This window comes from Lepidothrix coronata, unplaced genomic scaffold (genome assembly GCF_001604755.1).
Source record: "Lepidothrix coronata isolate B3197 unplaced genomic scaffold, Lepidothrix_coronata-1.0 Scaffold172, whole genome shotgun sequence".
Taxonomy (NCBI): domain Eukaryota; kingdom Metazoa; phylum Chordata; class Aves; order Passeriformes; family Pipridae; genus Lepidothrix; species Lepidothrix coronata.
This window is the reverse complement of record NW_016690352.1, coordinates 1,439,925-1,458,382: the sequence shown is the minus strand read 5'-3', so window position 1 is coordinate 1,458,382 and position 18,458 is coordinate 1,439,925. Positions and strand designations below refer to the sequence as shown.

Genomic DNA, 18,458 nt, shown 5'->3' with positions numbered 1-18,458 from the left:
TTTAGCTGTCCCTGTTCCTGGAGTTAATATTGAAGAACACCTTCAGTTACGACAAGAAGAAAAGCGGCAACGCGTCAATAGGAGACACAGATTGGAAGAGGGAAGAGGTAAGTGACTTCTTGAGAAGAGGCTTGAGTAGCTTAAGAAACTACTTAGTCTGTTTTCTAGGAATGAAAATAGTCTTCCTTCAGTGAGGCAGTACAGTAATCAAACTAAAATCAGATTGTAAATAGCTAGCTTATGTTACTTAGCATGCTTTTAGAAAATTGGGAAAAATCTGTATATTTAACAAAGTCTGTGCATAAGAACCAGAATTTTAGTCGTGAAGAGGATTTTATATCGCTTTCACAAGTCAATTTATATTTTTTTGCTGTTTCCTAGTTGAATAATAGTTTTTTAATATGTAGATGCTAAAACATTTTTATATGAAGAGATGAAAAGACTGCAAGCCTGTTCAGTGCAATTTACCTATAATATGAATTATTTAATTACTATAATAAATTATTCAATTTCTGTTGTATTATAGTAAGCAAAATTTCTTGTTATAAAATTACCTTTTCTGTATTTGCATAGCATGAGAAATTTGACACAAACTGAATCAAAAAACAAAATGCTGCCACTTTTCAAAATTTTCTTATGTATTATCTACCTTGATGTTGATTTTCCACACAAACAGTATGTACCTTAACAGGTTTTCAGTACTCTTCTTGTTTTAAAATAGATCACTGTCTTTATCTGGCAAAAGTTGGGAGATCTAGACTGATAAAACCTATATTTTTGTGAAGAATGATGATGTGGTTGGTAAAATTATTGTGTATTGAGAAGAAGAACAACTTATTGGGACATTATGATCTTCAAGTTCCTGCTGTGTTAGTAAATACCGTTTTGATTCTTGTTTAATGAATTAGATACTGGTTTGATTCAAACACAAAACGCCCCTTGTGATCCAGCTTAGACTCTATGCCACTGAATCTTTTGGTGCAAATCATGTCTTTGTTTCACTTGCATTAAGAAATTACTGGTTTCACCACAAATCAACAAAGAAGAGAAAGCTTGTAGTTGTCTATGCATATGGAAAAGGATGGAATATTTATTTTTCTTTGAATCTTAATGGCTAACTTTAGCTATGAGGGGGAGAGGGAAGGCCTTTGTTTAGGTCATGTTGGAGCTCCATTGCATGCTGCTGGCAAATATTAGGTGCAGCTAACAATAATTTTTTCTTAATTCGTCATTGAATGCCTGGACATTATTGAAAGGTGCTGCTGTTCAGCCCATCAGTGATGACAGATCTGGGAGGTAAATTTCAGTTAAAAGAAAAAGAAGAGTAGCAGAGAAACATTTAAGTTTGCTTCTATTTCTGTGGTTAGAAGTAGAACTAGAGCAGCTGATCCCTTCTGTATGCCATCTGTCTCAAACAAAATTACAAGTCAGGTTAACAGTATCAGGGATGTATTTTTATTGTTGGTTTGATGAGTGTATAGGGACTGTAGATAAAAAGATATTGCTGGCCAGCTTGTTGCACATGTTCATATTATATTCTCTATCAAAAGAGCATGGAAATTCTATACCTGTGTGGCTGCAGGAGGTAGTGGGTATGCCTAGCTGGAAGACTTGGAGATTAGTCTCCTGTTTTGCTTCAGAATTACTGATGTGATAAAACTGGGACTAGTGTTTCACAAATAGTTAGACATCTTTATTTATGAGTATTTGATTTGATAATTAATCTTGATTTGCATCACCAGGTTAACAAGCTGGCGGTTTTTTTGCTTCTCCATCCAAATGTTGCAGTTTTCCATGAACTGGTGCAAAGAATAGCACCATTCTTTACAACTGTTATGGTGCTGCTCTTTTCATAAGAGAAAACAAGAACATTTAAATAGCATACTAGATTTTGTGTGCAAAAAGTTTTGCGGTCTGAAAAAACTTGGTTATACTAATGTTAAAAGAATAGGCAGGCTGCTTAGTTCTTCCAAGAAGTTCTAGTATTTGTGCATATGTAAAGGAAGAAATCCTTGCTAAAGAAGTAGCTGTTTAGAGATCCAAAGAAAGTTCTAACCTTTCAGTTTTCTGAAAACATTGCTTAGTCAGTTAAAGACCAGATTAGCTCTGTTAGGGCTTTTCCTTAATGTACACAGCATTTAGTTTGTCAGGATTCTGATTTCTGGGTTGTAGTGTGTTAATACAGGTCTTTTGTTCTTTTTATTAGAAACAAAGTTTGTGTAGTGTATCATAGTCAAGAATAGGAACCATCACTGAATGTTGCTGCTCACTCTTGAGTTACAGGCGATGACCTTCATTCAGTACAAATATTTTCATTAGATATTGAATGTTTTGTAAGCATTTCAACATAGGAAAACTTTTCAAGTCAATAGGAATATTTCATTCCTAAAACAGTCATGCAAATAAAACAGTCAAAAAATCACAAAGAAACCTCTTGCACATTTGCAACTGTAATAGGAGTAAAGTTTAGGACAGAGGTGTAAGAGCACAAGTGCTGGAAGTCTACTGGTTTCCACACTGCAGATTTTTTAAATGATCTAATTGTTTGTGCTTCTTTACCAAAGCTCCATATTTACTCCTGTTATGGTGACCTCTGGTTTAAAAATATGTTCTAGCAATCCACTTGAATTAGGGAGAAAGTGATGGTTATGTCTACAGGTATGACATTCATTTAACTCCTTCCTGAAGTCGGTTATGGTCTCTTGTATGGAAGATGAGAATGCTCATCTTTATTTGCATTTGTCTGAAAATATGAACTATGAATTTAGATATTCTGGGTAGAAGTAGTTGTCATTAACAGCTGCAGTGTCAATGACCTAGTTCAATGCTACTATTACAACCAATTGACTTACTTCTCAAATATCGTTCAGGTAGCCTGGCACTTTTGTAAGGAACCTGTATATATGCTGTTCAGCAGCACCACAATGAGTGGTAAATAACTTCGGAAATTTTAGGTACTTACCCTGAAGATTTCTCTGGTTTTTATCTTGAAATGAGTCACAGCAGATTAGATTAGACTTGCTATCATAGAATTGTAACCAGTAAATAATTTTTATGTTTAGAATCAGCTATTCATGTTGCTTCACTCAAGAAAGAAGTTTTGTTTAGTGAAAAAAGAGATCCTTAAAATTAACAGTGGAAAAGAAGTGTTTCAATGTGGGATAATAAATTAATTATTTAAAAAAATTTGAAAGTTGCTTAATATGGATTATATTTCTTTGCTCTTTTCAGTGCAACAAGTATGTACAGTGTGTTCAGGTGACCAGTTTTGCTCTTTTCTGCTACAGTGGTAACAAGCTACTTCATTCACTACTTTTCTGCTTCTGACTTAATGGCTGTGACAGGAGCAGGGAAGAGGGTTCAAAATCAATTCCCACATTTTTGAGTTGGGTGTATCACCTTTTCAGAAATAAAGCCAGCTGTATTCAGCACAGCTTCTATACTAAAATGTAATATCTCAACATAGTTATTCATGGAATTATCTCAGCTTTTCACTGTCATTTTGATAATTAGTCAAGGAGCTGATATACCACATGATGAAATTTTTTGTTTTTCAGGCTGGTTTGGAGCATAATGTGAGAGATGAGTATGGAAGTAGTTGCACTAGTAGTTGCACTTCATTGTTTTCTGTGGTAATGAGGAATTTTTGTATGTTAGAATGTTCAGAATATGGTTAGATTATGTTTCCTTTCCTATGAAACATCAATGTTTTTACCCATGGGGGCATTAAATTAAACCTTAATGGATTATAGAAATCTGTGGGCCTCACTGTACAATTAATGTAATGAACCTAAGATTAGCATTTACTGGGGGAGGTAATCTTGAAAGCTGTTCCTGCGACTTTTTCAGATTCGTATTTGAAGTAACAGAATTTAGAAATAGTCAAAGATTTCAATTTATCACTTGAAGATAACTCCAGGGGTTTTCTTCAGAAGGCTGTGAGAACAGCTTTTTAAACTGTATTTAACTAATAAGCTAAAAAATACAGGAAGGGTTCTTAGTATGGTGATAATAAGTGGTCTCATGTTTCACTGGTACTTCACTACTACTCTTTCTCAGCCTATGATGTAAAAACCTTTAGGTGATCATTACTGAGATGCAGATTTGGTGTGTAATTAATCAAGATTTGGCTTTTGATGCCCTAATAGAAAAAGAAAAATTATTTTTCATCAGTCTTATTCTACTTGCAACAACAAAAGAACCCACAGGAAATTTATTAATTTTAGTCAAAGCTGCTGTGTTTTGAGACAAAGTTATCTGAGACTGCCTATATATGGGCATTTTTTCATTTTTCTGAAGTGTAACTGATTCAGTTAATTCAGTAATTAGTTTTACCATGGTAGGCCAAATATCCTGTGAACCTGTTTAAGATGTGCACAAGCCACTCAGAGCTTGGAATCATTTTGTCAGTAACACTATTCTCTGTTCATTGCTGAACATGTACCTAAATACACAGCAGAAATATCTATTCAAATGCAATATTCTGTATTAAATAATGGTGTAGCTTCTTTCTGTAGTTTTAGTTAAATATTTATTTTGATGCTTTCAACACCTGAAGGTTACATTTGTTTCAGAGTTCTCTAAACAAACAAAAACCAGTCAAAAAATCCCCTGCCTTTTTACATACATGACTTTCTTTCTAAGAATGCTTTCAAGACAAAGCTGTAGGTTTTTGTCCCTAATAACCAGCAGGTATGATTCTATGAAATTACGTTGTTGTGTTTGAGTCTGTGACTCCTTTCTGCAAGAGCTGATTATTGTTGGTAAAACTGATGTTTAAAGTAGAAATGTTTGTATTTCTATTATAGTTTTAGAACTCGGATTTTCAGTAGACTCAATGAGAACAGTTCTGGTTAATATTTGCTGGTTTAATTTACTTTATGTATTTATACACAGAGATACATCTTTCACATTTATTTAACAATATATACAAAGTCAAGTATTCCGAATGGAGAAAGTGCAAAAATTAAGATTATCATGTATTCTACTTCCATCTCATTCTTTATTACTCCCATATTTCCTTTCATGCTTGTTTTGGCTAACGTGCACCTCTTCTTTGGCTTTGAAAGGCCTTAATAATTTTTCTTCCACATCTGATTTGTACAATTTAATCATCAGTAGAAAAGAACTTTCAGACTACAGGAAGAGACATGTATCCTGTCTTTATTTTCAATTTTTTGAGCAAAAGTAGCAAACTGCAATCAACTTTAGTGCTTACACAGCACAATGATATTCTCCATGCATATTTCTGATAAATTGCTACTCATAGTCTGAAAAATACAGTTTTAAAGAACATGCTTCGTAACTATTATCTGTGCCTCATAGGAATATTAAATTTTGTTTCCTTTAAGGCTGTAGAGGTGGGACATTATCTCAGTATAATGTTTTCCACTTCTAGTGGAACTGAAACCAAGCATTTGTCTCCAGTTCTATTTTCTGAAATATTTTTCTTTAAAATTTGTCACCTGTTGACATATTAGATAACTATTTTTCTATATTAAGGTTTTGCTTCCCTATTTTATTATTGAAAAAAACCAAACCTCACCACCACAAAAAAGAAATATGCTTTGTCTCTTACAAGGATTCAAGAAGCCAAAAATTTTTTACAACAGAAGATTGTACACCTAGGACTTTGCTCTGCAACCTTGATTTATACTGCTTGTCTTTGTACCTCATGACACATGTGATCGTGCACTATCTTTTAGGTAGCCTGTTATGTTCTGTGCGCTGATGTGGAAGTCAGCATTTGAGATAATTAATTTCAGTCTTCTGTAATCACAGCTTACCAAATAGCATTTGTTTAGGGTAAGGTAGTAGAAGAAATCAAAATATGTGTAATATAAAATCAAACATTAATCTCTTTGATAGTAGTGCATAAGTGCTTAGATGACCAAAACTGCAAAAGCATGCCAAGTGCATGTAGGATGAAACCAATTGTGTACATTTTCCTGTAGTCCACTGTATAATTTAATAAATGCATTCTGTTTGCTAGAAAATGAAATTACTTCTGTGGTTAAGTATTTTTCTCCTTTACTCTTTCAATTCACTGCCAAACAATGTCTTTTTTGAAAGGCCTGAATCTTGTAGGACCAAGAAAGAAAAGCTAATCTTGACATTTCCTTGGCTGGGGCTATTTAACCTTGCAGCTTAACTATGATAAAACAGTCTATGACAAAACCAAGGGAGAGCGTGAATGTTATTTTCCATCATATAGCAACTGATTTAAAACAGCAGGTCTGTAGTCTACCAGTGACTCCCCTTTGCTGATCTGTCACTTGAGCTTCTAAAATAATTGAGAATAGCGATAGATCATTTTTCCCCGTGCAGATCTATGTTAGAAGCTTCTAGAATAGTTTTCCAAATAATACTCTGCAGGCATTTTCTAACAAAATAAACAAAGTGTCTAATGCATGGCTGGATAATTCATAGTACGTGAACTCTGCTCCCATTGTACAGACAACTTCAGATGTAAGCAGAGGGCAGATATGCTCTGTATGAATTATTCTAGTGTTCTGTTTCCTGCGTTGTTATTTTGGACGGACAAGGAGGTACTTTACATTTTGCCAGCACGTGACCAAGGAGGCAGGCATCACAAAGTGATCAAAATGTAGATGTTTCCTGTTATATTATGATGGTGCTATGGATTTGGCATGCACAAAAAGCCAAGGAGGATGACAGATTTGCGTTACATGGATTTGGGTACAAATTATTATGAGATGAAGATACATTGCATTGAACTTTATTTTGGATTCAAGTTCATTTCTAATAATGGTAAATGTAGAGTACATAGGAATATTCAGAAACACAGATAAATCTTGCCCAGTCAGGTTTTATTGGTACAGAATTGTCATCTTGGCTAGGGATATGCAATTCAGATGAGTGACTTGGAAACTAATGACAGCTGTGTGCTAGCACCATGCTGAAGCTGACAGTCTCTTATGCTTCCTAAACATTTTCTGTCTCCCCCAAATCTCCTGTAGTTCTTTTACTCATCCTAATGTACTTCACTTCTTTTCTGCTCTTTGCTCTTAGCACTAAAATGCCAAAGGCTGCCTTCAGGGCTGTGTCTTGTTCCCTTCATTGTTTCTTGTGCAGGCCTTTTCTGGAACTTCAGAATCTTTGCCTAAGTCATCTAGAGATCACTTCTTCTGTTCAGTCACCCACAAATATCTTGGATCCACACACTTAAAGCCACACTCCTTGTAATCCCTGCATCTCTTTTTGCAACTTTTTTCATACAAGTTTTACTTTTGTCATATTGTCCTGTCTGTTCTATATTTCTTGGGCTTTTAATTTCATTAGGAACTTCTCAGTAAGTCCCATTACTTTTTTCTTATTTTCTTCTGTTCATTCACCTTTCCTCTGTGTCATTTGTCCTTCAAACATTTTTATCTTTTATAATCTGCTTGCCAGTTGTCTCTTTCCCCTTTTTTGCCTTTTTCTAGTGTGCCTCAGTGAACTTCTCAGTATTTCTCCTCCAGCTTGGTAAGAAGCAAAGTGTAATTTATTGTCTAAGTCTAAACTGTGGAAAGTAGATTATTAAACACTGGTGGCCTGGTAGAAAGTAATTTTTGCCAAAAAAAAATATATATATATATAAAATGGAAGCTCCAACTGAGAGGGGACTAAAAAGAGGGAGCAATAGCAAGAGAACTGAAGGAAGAATCTGCAAGATGAAGGTAAAGCAAATTATGATCTTGATTTATCAGAAGGAGTTCTTAAATAACAAGGGTACTTATTCTGGGATAAAGAGTCCGGATAAATACAGTAGAACCAAAATAAAAAATCTATGTTGTGTGTAGAAACAAACACGATTAAAGAGGTTTTAGGCCATTATATTATCTAACACTTGTATGAATCTCAGAGCTAGGGGGGCAAGACAGTACTGTGTATTTAAAACATTTTTCATTTTGGTTTTGAAGTTAATGCTAAAATTTGGGAACTTCGCTGTGTGAAGACAAGTTTCTTCATTTGAAGGTTCTAAAGCTACAAAGATCTGGCCTAACTTAAAATTTTTGTCCATACTGTCTAGCATGAAGGAACTGGTGGTCTAGAGGTGATAGCAGGAAACCTGACACAGTGGGCGTTTGTGAAAAGACCTACATGGTCTTGTTAATATAGGTCAGTTGAGGAATGAGAATATCAGTGAATTTGTAGCAGGAGGAGGAATACTTGTTTTTGAAGTTTCACGTAATCTGTTTATAGCATGACTTAAAGCCCAATATGGGGGGCTTTTGTTTACAGTCCATATAGTGACTGGATTTGGGAACCCATGGAATGGAGTGTTACTTGGCAGAATTGGTTGCACCTGATTCATGGTTTTGATTAAATGTGAGACTTCTGAAAGAAGGAGAAGCCTCCGAAGAATTCTTGGTTTTGTATTTAACCTATAAAACAGAGGAGAAATACAGATTAAACAAACAAACCACTTTTTCATGATCTACATATACTCAGCCTCAGTTAAACATAGTACATCACTACCTAAGTCTAGATTTTTAAAAAGAAAAAGTGGTTTGGAAAAAATTTTAAATACAGGTACCATTGCTTTCTTCAAATCAGATCTTCTCTTTAAGACCTTTACATAGATGGAAAAATATTTTAAAAATAAATACATTTCAAAATTAGTAAATAGATAAGAAAAAAGTCATATGATTTGAAAAATTTTCCTAATGGAAAAGTTGGTTTTGGGTAGTTGTTTTCTTTATAATTGATTCCTCTGCATTTTAGATATAGTAATTGTGAACAGTTTTATGATTACGTTTTTTAAATGTAACATTGATCTGATGGTATTATTTCAAATCAGTATTTTGAATGTAATATTGTATGATGTAAGGCGTAATAATATTCTTTTTATCTAATAAAGACAATAATGGATATTTGCTATCAAATTTTACTCTAGTGTGAGTCTGTTGTATTTCCGTTGCTTGGAGTACAGTTGCATACTTAGAGGTTCAGGTAAAGCTGTCACTGTGGGATATTTATTATTTCTTTGTGTAATATTTGGTCCTATTATCAAGAAATGGCAACTTTCTTTTAAGGCATTTTGAATTTAAGAAAAGAAGATTACTATATAATAATTATTCTTTATGTTTTTTTCATTGCTTTTAATTTGAATTTTGTTTAACACACTGTTTCCATTTTGTGAGCTTTCCTATGCATGTGCAAAATGTTTCTCCTCAGGCCCCCTTGTATTTCCTGGTCCTATTTTTATGAACCATCGAGAGCAGGCTCTAGCCAGAATCAGACCCCATCCAGCACAGCTAAAGCATAAACGGGACAAGCACAAAGGTATTTGGTCTTCCTTATTGGCTAGGGTGGAAATAAGCCCATCCTCCCAGTCACTCCTACCATGCGCTGCATCTGTCTTTTCAAAGAACTGCACAAAATGAGTTCTGCCTTTCTTTCTGTTAGTATCTTGTTACCTGAGGAGAAAGAAAATGCATTTAAATGTTGACCTTTTTTTAAAAGGTGTGCATGTTCGTTAGTCTGTATTATCTTTGTTTTTCTTCCTTTTTTTTTTAATGAAATATGCATTGTCTTTCTGTGTGTCTTTTCTCATTTTAATGCTGTCTCATTCCTAACATTCTTTAATTTTACTGTAGGGACTTTAGTGCCTTAGTGTGACTCAGACTGCTGCACTGCATTTGTGTTGGGTTTTTTTGAGCCTTCGTGTTGTATATACAGGGCGATTACTTCAGCATTTCAATTCCAGACTTGTGAATTCTGGCATAAATTTTTTTCATAGGTAGGTTGTCTTTCAACAAGCGTTTTGCAGAAATAAAATATTTAAAATAATGTAAACACTACTTTTTGCTAGTTTTGAGTGGGGAGAATACAAGTCAAAGTACAGGTTTTACCCTGAAATATTCCTGAGTGAAGAGGCTTTTGCAGAGTGTAAGTAAGAAGGTGTCTGATATGTCAGACATTTTAGTATGTCTGCCAAGCCAGTTCATTATATCTTGAATTTGTAAATGTGTAATTTGTTCAGATATAAATTATTTATATATATTTTTAGAAATATGTGATTACTTAAATTATGTGTATTACTAAAAATTTCAACTGAATTTATTAAAGTTGAGCTGAATAAATATGTAAAATGGAGATTAAAGTCCTGATAAGTTGAAAGCTCCTAAAATGGCCAGAGCCCATCACGCTTCAGCTATTTTCTAGAGACTAGCTAAATATTAAAGGAATTGTTAGTATGGCATTTCAGTTGAATTAATGGAAGTTGCTGATAGTATTTGGCATGTATGCAAACAAATTGTATGACAGTTTGAAGCCTTTTGGGATACATTTTCAATGTGGGTGGGTGATAGGCCTGCCTAGTTATGAACATACTGGATCATGAAATCATCTTAAGTTTATTTTATGGACATGAAAGCAAGATCTGGTCCTTTGTATCTGTATAACACATATTCCATTTATTTGGAAAGCATATAGTGTGAGCTTTAAGTCTTGATGGATTAAGTAGAATAACCTACCATGATCTCACTGAGAGAGACTGGGTACTGAAAGACAAAACATACTGAACCTGAGTGCTGCATTTGAGTAACAGTTTGCTGATGACCAGTGTTCTTGAACTGGGTATTACTGCTAGTTGTACTGCTTGCAAACCCTTGACTCCACAGGCAGGTGTATAAGGAGTATGCTCATCCTGCCTACATCTGTATTTTTTCAGCTCGTGTTAGTTGTTGGAGTTCACTTCAACTCACTTATTTCCTTACGGGGGAAGTGTGTTCATTGGTGTCAGTTTGAGGTTTATGTTGCTTCTTGGAGTTGTATGAGCAGTGCAAAGGTCTGTATTGTGCAAAGATTTTTTTCAGATGTGCTCTATAGAACTGAGCATTTATTTTTCCTTGAGGAAGGCTATATGCTTCAGAAGATATCCTCTCAAAAGACAGCCATAAATTCCACTAGAAACTAGAAGTGCCCCTTCACTTCGGGAAGAGGTTTCAAGGGAAAAAGAAAAACTGGTGAAGTGAGTTTTTATCAAAGTAATGGGCAAGGTGAGAATTGTGCAAAAGATGATTTATATCTTTTATCTTAGAAGGCATGCCTCTTTTTTAGACACAGAGTGTAAAATCAATAATAGAGTAATGAGGCAGAGATGTTGACTTCAGTAAAAGAACACTTTAACATTGAAATCAGCAAGTTCTTTGTTTATTTTTAAATGTGATGCTTTCCAAACCATCATCCTTACTTCAGATATTTCTGCTATAGTAGTCTTGTTAGTCTTTACACCAACCAGACCTTCAAGATCTTTGGGCAATGAAATTTAGTTCAACTGGTAGTACTGATGAGACCAGTACCAAACATGCTGGTACTGACCTGTTCCCACTTCTACACTTGCAGCTGCAGAACTTCTCTTGATAATGACATTTTAACTTGAATGTGGACAGCTTCTTTAGGACTGACAGTTATGGTCTAATATAAAAAGTATATTTGATATATATTTGTACATATTATCAAATCATAGAATAGATTGGGTTGGAGGGGACCTTAAAGATCGTCTAGTTCCAAGCCCCCTGCTGTGGACAGGAACACCTTCTGCCAGACCAGGTTGCTCAGAGCTCCACCCAGCCTGGCCTTGAACACTTTAAGGGATGGGACATCCACAATTTCTCTGGGCAGCCTGTTCCAGTGTCTCACCACCCTCACGGTAAAGAATTTTTTCCTAAGAATCTACATGTCTATCACTTGTCAAATTCTTTTCTTGGATTGTCCAGTTGAAAACTCCTTCAACTTCATTAAAACAACCATTTTCTAGAAATCTTGCCATTGTCATTTTCTCTTTGTACATTTATAGGGTCTGCACATCAAGATCCCTGTTATTACAAAAAAATGCATATTAAGTATAATCATAGTCTTTCTGATCTGTGTCTGTGTCAGCATCACAAGAATAAATAGAAGGGATTAGGTACCACCTTCTTGGTATTCATGGAGTGCTTTGACACTAGAAAGAAAAATGAGCTTGTGCTTCATCCTCATTCTTTAATGAGGTGATGAGTTGTCAGTCTACATCTCCAGTCCCCATGGACTTCATCACTGGAGATCTGAGTAAAACAGAATAATGAGAGTCTGTAAAATTTTTGAACTGCAGAAATTAACTGAGTGACAATTAAAAAGTAAGTAAGTTCATTCTGTCAGTAAAGATTCTGCAAATGAATGCCACCTTTTTTCTGTATTTTAAAGTAGTGGCAAATGTTCTAAAAAATGTGAAACAAATACCCTCAAAAGGACAAAGAATAGATGAAGCTGAACCTGCACGGATGGAACAAGATATATGTCAACCGTTTTGCAAATGCTAATACAAAATTATCAGATGTTCAAGAAAAATTACTTGTAATTTACGTTTTAACTTTTTTACTGTGTGAAGCACTCATTGGAGTGAGAGAGCTGACAATGAAAACCTACATCTAAGACTGAGTTTATAATTAGAATGCAAGTTTATTATCACTTTATAGCACTGTAGCTATAAAGTTGGTTACAGATATTTCAGCTGAAGCCTGTGGTGGACAACCAGGAATCTGCAGGCACAGGCTGATTTGTTCAAAATACTTGAACATCTATAAACATGTATATGAAGTGTGTAAATTATATTAAGACATTCAAAACATTCTGTGAAGGTGAAACACCGCAGTCTTGACCAATATGTTTTAGCTGTGTAAACAGAACAAAGATTTTTTGGCAAATGGTCTGAAGAGAGACAGTTATTATAAAAATTTTTTATGTACAGTCGTATTAAAGCTTTTCATCTGTGGAGTGAAGACATGTATTTAACATCTTTAGAAGTGCTTTTTCCCTCCTCCAAAGATGGGTGGTCAGTGAGAAATGAAATGCGACCTTTACTGCTGCTGAGGAACCCTAATAAAATGGTTTTCCTCTAATCTGGACCAAGAGTCCAAAATGGCATTCTGTAATGATGTTGGGGTTGTTTTGGGGTTTTTGTTTGTAGAAGAACTCTCATTTATAGCTTGTTACTTCCCTTGCTGTTGGGGCTGTATAAGTTTTTTCCTTTGTTCCTGGAAAGCAGTGGGTTTTTTTGTGGCAGCCATGTTGGCCAAGGGGACTTTTAAAGTGTGTTTCACATAGGGGAAAAATTGCCTTCAGGAGTTAAGAATTTTCTAAGGAAAATGGAGTGGTAGTGGGTATTGGTTGGTTGTATTTCCTGTTATCTTGCTTTCCTTCCCCACCTGTATGAGATATCAAAGATGGAAACCCATCATTGTGAAGTTGTTCATGGAGCCTACCCCTTGGTGCTGACAGCAGGAAGCACCTCAGAGCTTTTCCTTGGTGCTTGCCTCTCTCTGAGATGTGGAGTCATCCAAGTTTCTGTTCAGTGGTAGCCCAGTTGGATAACACTGGATATACTAACTTGCTCTGTTTAACAGCTTCAGTTGTTCAACAAGAAGAGTCTCTGCTTCGGTAGTCTTTTTATGCTTCCATTTCAGAAACAGTGGTTTTGATATTACTTTTTATGAAATGAATATGAGCACAGTTGTTTGAAGAAAAGCAAGTGTGTATCTCCATAGTTAAGAGCTGTTCCTTGAGACACATAAAGTGCTTATCAAGTTTTGAAGATCCAAACAATTCAAAACTCGAGACAGTTACTAACCACACAAAGAAGGCTGAGAGGAGTTCCCTCTTCAGTTTGCAGATTTCACGCTTAAGCAAAGTAAAATATGTGTCGAAGACAGTTGCTTCCATTCCTGTGTTCTTGAAGGGTTTGAGAAGTTAGCTTTGAAATTTGAAAATGCCAACTTTGAAAAACTTTATCCTCTAAAATAAATTTATTTTTCAGATAAGGAATTGAAAAACTTGTTTCATGTGAAGGTGCTTGTCTCTACGTCTTGCACATTGACATTTAGTGTTTCCTCAAGGGCGGTATTGTGTTATACTTTCATTTACAAGTTTGGAGAAAATGGGAATATATTTAGAATCATGTTTTATTTAAAGGTAGTATCACGTATTTATCAACTGAGAAAACAGCAATCCTCAACTTCTTATTAGTAGTTGTTGAAGCTCTTTAGAGCGGTATGTTTTTCTTATAGCAAGGCAGAAAATGCATATGTAACTGTTTAAATGGCTGTGAAACACTTGATGTGCCACTGTTTTGTGACCAGAGTACAACTGCTGCTAAATTTTGTTAATATGACTTTGCATGGGTGACATGGTTACTGTGTCCAGTTTGTTTCATTGTAGGAAGTACATGCAGCCATGACACATTTTTACTGGACATGTGCATTCCTGGCAGATGGTTATTGAAGTGCATTTACACAATGGGAGAGCTTTTTCATTAGTCATCAGTGTCTGAGGGAGGAGAGGAGACAGGGGCCACACGTAGACTTTCAGAATAATTAGCTTTTTTCTGCTCCTGTCCAAAAATCTTGTGTGAAATAGGGAAGCAGTAAGTAGGCTGCTTACTGACTAAATAATTCTGGTGGTAGTATAGCAGCTAGAAGCATCTCTTGATTACTTTGGCATGTAGAGTTTAATGCAAAAGTAGGCATAAAAAGTTCAAAGGTGCTGTATTTGAGAAGTAGTCAAGTTGTTAAATAAAATAATGTGAGCTTGTTACGACAGAATTACAGGACTAGGAGGAAAACTGTATTTTTGGGGAGTGGGGGGGATGGTTTCCTGTTAAATAATAGTTCTGTCTCTGTATTTGCTTTTGTTGTTAATACACAAAAAGCTGCAGGCAGACCTTCAAAAATACTGAGATAAACCTCAAAAATCCCATGGCAGTTCTGAGAGACTGACAGTTCTTTTACAAGTCCATTTCACACATAGCCAGCATGAAGTGCAAGTATAAATCTTTTTGATGAAGAGCACCCACATTTTCAAAGGGATACTTTACCTATGCTATTAAACCTAATTCTTCAAAAGCATTAATACTTACATGCACTGTTCCTTTACAGATGTGAACTACATGGAGATTCATGTAATTTCTGTACTCAACCATCACTAGAAAATAGCTTTATTTCTAAAACAGTAAGATTTTTTAAAACTGGTTTGTAAAAAAAAATGGTGAAATTACTGTATCAACAGTTTCCTTGCAATAAGAAGAAAAGTTTGAGCAATATGTATAAAAGCAGAATTATATTTTAAAAATATTTTTAAGTCTGTAATTGCAGTGCTTCACACAGGGAATAATGAAGTCTTGGAGTGCAGACTTCCACTGATGATTATTCAGGAAAACATGTAGAAATTCTAAGTATAGATCTAAATTAACAATACCTTGAATGTTTTGTTAATAAAGCAGTACACAGTCAGAATTGTGTATTTTTCTCTCTTTCTCTATGCTAGACACGGTGTAACTAAAGTCTAGTAGATGATGTAAACGTTCTGATTTCTGGAGAAGATGTTGGCTTGCGAGAAGTTTAGGAATAATACACTTCACTTCAGTGCTTTTGTCTAATGTGGGAGGAGTTTGACTTTAGGAACCAATAATGCACTTCATACTTATTAAAAGAAATCACAGAAACAATGTCTAAAAATGTACTGAAACAGACAGGAAGCAGACACACTCTCATAGTGAGTATGACTGCGTTGTTGGAAATGAGCTGTGTCAGTAGTTGTTAGTTACTTAAAATAATGCCTCTGTGGCCAAGTTGGAGTCAAGTAAAATCCTTCACAAGTAGTAATTGAAAAAAAGTAGACTAGGCTATGCCTGTTGAGTTTAACTGCAGTGCTGTCTACTTAATAATGCTATTTTATTGAAGAATGAAAGTGATGGTTATCAAGCAAAGCTTCTGAAGTTTGGATTTTCTGTTTTGCTGATTCCTTTTGTCTTCTCTTTGGGAAGTTTCTGCTTTAGAGGATGAGATATTTTCCTATCTGTACCTTTGTAGTACATTGTTTCAAAGTAGAGTTTCTGTCATCTTCCACATCTACTTTGATGCTACATTTTGAGCTGTCTCTCTTACCACTGTGTGAGTTCTCTCTCCTACCTTACAAGTGGAGGGGTGGGGAGTTATTTACTATTCTTGTTCTATTCATTATTCTAGAATAACTTTTTTAAAATACATGGGGATATAATTATAAGTTTTGTTTATAGATGGAAGTGGAGAAAGAGGTGAGAAGGATGCCAGCAAAATCACAACCTATCCACCAGGGGCTGTCCGCTTTGACTGTGAACTGCGAGCTGTACAAGTCAGTTGTGGATTTCACCATTCAGGTAAAAACAAACAATTCTATGTTAATTATAGCATAGATTTTTTTTTCAATGTCGTCATACATGTTTTCACTGTTTTTTGTTTAATTTTCAATAAGTATGTACGCAGGAGTGTTAAAAATTGAAAATGTTGACAGTATCATTTTGTAGCCTACTACACTGTCATAGAATTGTAGAACATTCTGAGTTGGAAGGGAGCCACAAGGATCAAGTCCAACTCCCGGCCCTGCGCAACACATCCCAAGAGTCACACCACGTGCCTGAGAGCATTGTCCAAATGCTTCTTGAACTCTGTCAGGCTTGATGCTATGACTACTTACCCGGGGAGCCTGTTCCAGTGCCCAACCACCCTCTGAGTGAAGAACTTTTTCCTGATATCTAGCCTGAACCTCCCCTGACACAACTTCATGCTGTTTAATCACATTTAGGCTAAAGTAAGATCACCATATCACCTCCAGCCATGAAAGGCAACTCACTGTCCTTCAACAGTGAAAAAGACTATAAGTATCATATATTGAGTTACATCAGAGCTTGTAAGCGATTTTTGAGTCAGTTCAAAACATCTGCATAGCAGAGCTCTAGTCCTGCATAGAGGTGCTAGCTGTAATGGGTTGTGGAATCTCTGACTGTTTAGTAGGGATCATTAACTGTGCTACTCAGAAAGGCTAATCAGCTCTGGTGCAGTGCCATGTCATGTGCATATGTCAGAAAAATATTTTGTTGTTTTCCAGTGGTTTTGATGGAGAATGGTGATGTTTACACATTTGGATATGGGCAGCATGGGCAACTTGGACACGGTGATGTTAATTCCAGGTGAGCTGGTAATTAAAGGACAAGATTGTGTATTCTGTACTGCTGCATAAGAAATGGCTAAATTTCTGGTTCTCTGTAGCTGGCAAGTGTGAAAATTCAAATATAGATCAAATAAAGTTGATAAACTCTCGTTCTGAATTTACTCCCCATAGTGCCCTGAATATAAATACAATAACAGTACTTTTGTACTATATAAGTAATTTGTTCAATACATGAAGGCTTCTGTGCCTAAGTATTAGCATAGGTGTGATAATTGAGTTTGAAATGCTTCTCTCTTCAATTCTCCCTACCTATATGAGAATGACATTGAAGTCTCATTGAGATTTCATTATTTTTGTAAAATAGTATATATGCAATAATGCAAATAGTATGATATCGTAAACCTAGATTACCCTGTTTCTGTTAAATCGTTGATAACAGTTCAGTTATGATAAAGTCTAATTTTGTTCATCATTTAATATCCGAAATTAAGTCATGAAACTTTGTCTCAGCTGCATTTTGTAGTCGCTTATTTTGGGTGTTGCAGGAGAGTGATGTGTGTTATCTTTGTAGTCAATGGAAATAGAGAAGTCAACAGAGCATGGAGAGCTGTTTGACTAACTACCCAACTATTATCTGCCTTAGGTATGCTCAGTAGCTCTGTAGACTTTATGGGCTTGATTTCCATTGACTACAGTGAGAACATAGATAATTAAATATAGATGTCTTTAATGTGCAGCTCAATTTCACCCTTGGTATCTCATCATTAGAATCTCATCTGTTCATTAAAGTAAAAAAAATCAGCGTCCTTCACTAAAAGGAAAAGTGATTAAGGTCTTTGGACATGTACATATACCATATAATGCATACGATGGTGGTTTTGTGTAGTAGGAATCTTTGAGACTTTGTGTATGTCCAGTAATGCTCCGTATCCTTATGTAAGAGGCATACGGAGTGGAGCATCCATGACCTGTCTTCAGTTCTGTCGTTTCTCTTGTAGCAGCGAGGTAAAAATTACTGAACATCTGTCCTCCTAATCTCTTTGGAGACTTCCAAACCATTTCTTTTGTCGAGTTTCTAAAGAAATCTTCATCATCTTAAAACTTTCATTGGATTCACTAAGCCAAAGGGGGAGAGGAAAGGAATTATACTGGAAATGTTACCTTGTATTGACTGCTGTGCCTGATAATAGTCTCTAAACTGTTTACCCCTACACAGTTTGCGTTAGACTGGTGAATGCAGTCTGTGTTTCTTTCTGTGGTAGGGTTATATCACAGACAAATACTCTGATTTTCCTTCTTGGAAGTTCTTGGATACTTGTTCCAAGCAACAACGTCTTTAGCTGGCAATTCAAGGTGCTGTTAGAATAAGGCCATTTTCTGTCTTAAAGGCTGAAGATATAAACAGCAGTGGCATTTGTACTGGTAGCTTACTGTCACCTGTTTCCAACTTTGATGAAATCACTTGGCTTTTTGGAAGGCTTCAGAGCTCT

General features: G+C 35.5%; 1 protein-coding gene across 1 annotated transcript in view; it reads left to right on the top strand.

The window, feature by feature from the left end:
- The window catches only part of MYCBP2 (MYC binding protein 2, E3 ubiquitin protein ligase), a 151,842-nt gene that overhangs the window by 55,156 nt on the left and 78,228 nt on the right, over window positions 1-18,458 (top strand). The window contains exons 17-20 of the mRNA XM_017829956.1: window positions 6-107; window positions 9,181-9,288; window positions 16,058-16,177; window positions 16,906-16,987. Coding sequence (XP_017685445.1) covers window positions 6-107; window positions 9,181-9,288; window positions 16,058-16,177; window positions 16,906-16,987 — 412 coding nt within the window. The remainder of the gene's footprint in view (window positions 1-5; window positions 108-9,180; window positions 9,289-16,057; window positions 16,178-16,905; window positions 16,988-18,458) is intronic.